The 1,752-nt window shown below is 39.4% G+C and overlaps 1 protein-coding gene across 1 annotated transcript in view; it reads right to left on the bottom strand.

Annotated features, from left to right (window-relative positions):
- The window catches only part of LOC103369719 (7-methylguanosine phosphate-specific 5'-nucleotidase-like), a 10,246-nt gene extending 8,939 nt beyond the window's left edge, over positions 1–1,307 (bottom strand). The window contains exon 1 of the mRNA XM_008298503.1: positions 1,141–1,307. Coding sequence (XP_008296725.1) covers positions 1,141–1,143 — 3 coding nt within the window. The 5' untranslated portion in view covers positions 1,144–1,307. The remainder of the gene's footprint in view (positions 1–1,140) is intronic.
- Between the last annotated feature and the right edge of the window lie 445 nt (positions 1,308–1,752).

Below are 1,752 nucleotides of genomic sequence, written 5' to 3'. Positions count from 1 at the left end.
TTGGACACTTAGTCCTGATCCCACTATCACACTGCTAGTTGGTCAGCAAAGCAACAAAACAGGTGAACAACTGCAGGTTGATTTACTGGAGGAAGCCTCTGATCAGTCGATTGAATCAAATGTCATTTGCAGCAAATGAAAGGATACAACCCAAGGAGTCTCTCTTTTTGACAAGTCTGTGAAGACTCTCAGTCATCCAGGTCACGGCTATTTTGGTAGATTAATCGTAGCAACTGGTCTTGCTTGAGTTCCTTGAAGACGTTTCACTTCTCATCCAAGAGGCTTCATCAGTTCTGACTGACTAGTTGGGAGTTCCACATACTTACATCCTAAAGGAGCCATTAACACCTGAGTTTCAATTTGGGGTTTGTTGCTCCTCCCCCTCGTTATGTGAATCCTTAGCACTCCCCCTGCCACAATGGGGTTCCTTTGGATCTTTTGTGGCTAGGTGTGGATGTGGTTTCATCTTCCTGGGGAGAGATCTTAGGACTGAATTGTAAACAGGTGAGAGGTGATGCCTCAGACCTCCACCTCTGCTGAGGGATGGTCTTTCCAGTCAGATGGCTTCTGTCACTCCTCTCTCAAACTATCTGTCCTCCCTGCAGGCCAACATCTGTACGTTGGTGTCTTTGAATGAGTGTCCTTAAGATGCAGGTGGATGCTGAGTCCTGCCTGAGGTGGTGGCTCTTCTGTTTTTGACAAAGGAGTCAACAAACTCAACCAAAACTTTCTGAATATCTTCAATTTTACATAAAAATAAGACACACTGTCATTGCTGACATTTGGACTTAAGTGTGTAAATAGAAAACTGAGATTCATTTTGGTTTAAGCTGAGCCTCCTTTTCAAGGAAATTTCTATTTTGTCATATATTATCAACATAACGTCTTAAATTACGGCTAATTTCCTTCTTTACAAACTGCTATTCAGTTACAGCTAATGAACCAAACTCCAAACAGCTCACACTCATTACACACACTTTGTTCTTTTGTACAAAACCACGCTGTATTTCAATAAAAGCACGTCTTCCTTCGTTATTTCAGCGCCCACACTGTTGTTGTTGCACCATAAACATGTTTAACTTTAACAGCCTGTTTAGCTAATACTGCGGCGGATTACGTAACAGCCGACCGTTAACTCACCATTTTAAACCGAGTGTCGGTGACGTGTAACCGGAAATTCAGGAAAACCCGTTAAAGGTGCATTACGAAAAATAAGCAGTTTCTATTTACTGACATAAAAAATACCGGAGTAATAAATGACAGTTTACAATCCGCCGCTGGTTTGTTTACATCCCTGTGTGTCGCAGCCTCAAGATTCCCACCCGTCCCCTGTCTGTGTGAACATGGTTCCGACGTATGTTTGTTCCTACTTCAATGGCGACATTCACCAACAGAATATATTAATAGAATATATTTCTAAATAAATGTATCGGCGATTTATATTGTTTATTGTTTGTCTATTTTTTTTGTCTCGAGTAATAAAACTTTCATGACACTGCATAAGAAAAGTAGAACAAATACAGCACAATTTGCACACAATCCATAAAAACTTTTTTTTTTTTAAACAGCCTATTTAGTAATAAACTAAGAAACTGAGTTTAGTTATGTTGTGTAGTCCTTGTGCCCTTGTTGTTGTTTTTTAAGTAATATTGTATACTTTGTAGCTTTATTAATATACTTATTGTAATTTATTTTTGTTTTACATGTGTTACCTTTGAGTTTGCTGCCTCTGTTCTGGTGTTTGTGATCATA

Source organism: Stegastes partitus, unplaced genomic scaffold (genome assembly GCF_000690725.1).
Source record: "Stegastes partitus isolate 25-593 unplaced genomic scaffold, Stegastes_partitus-1.0.2 Scaffold1322, whole genome shotgun sequence".
NCBI lineage: Eukaryota > Metazoa > Chordata > Actinopteri > Pomacentridae > Stegastes > Stegastes partitus.
This window is presented reverse-complemented; position numbering and strand designations above follow the sequence as displayed.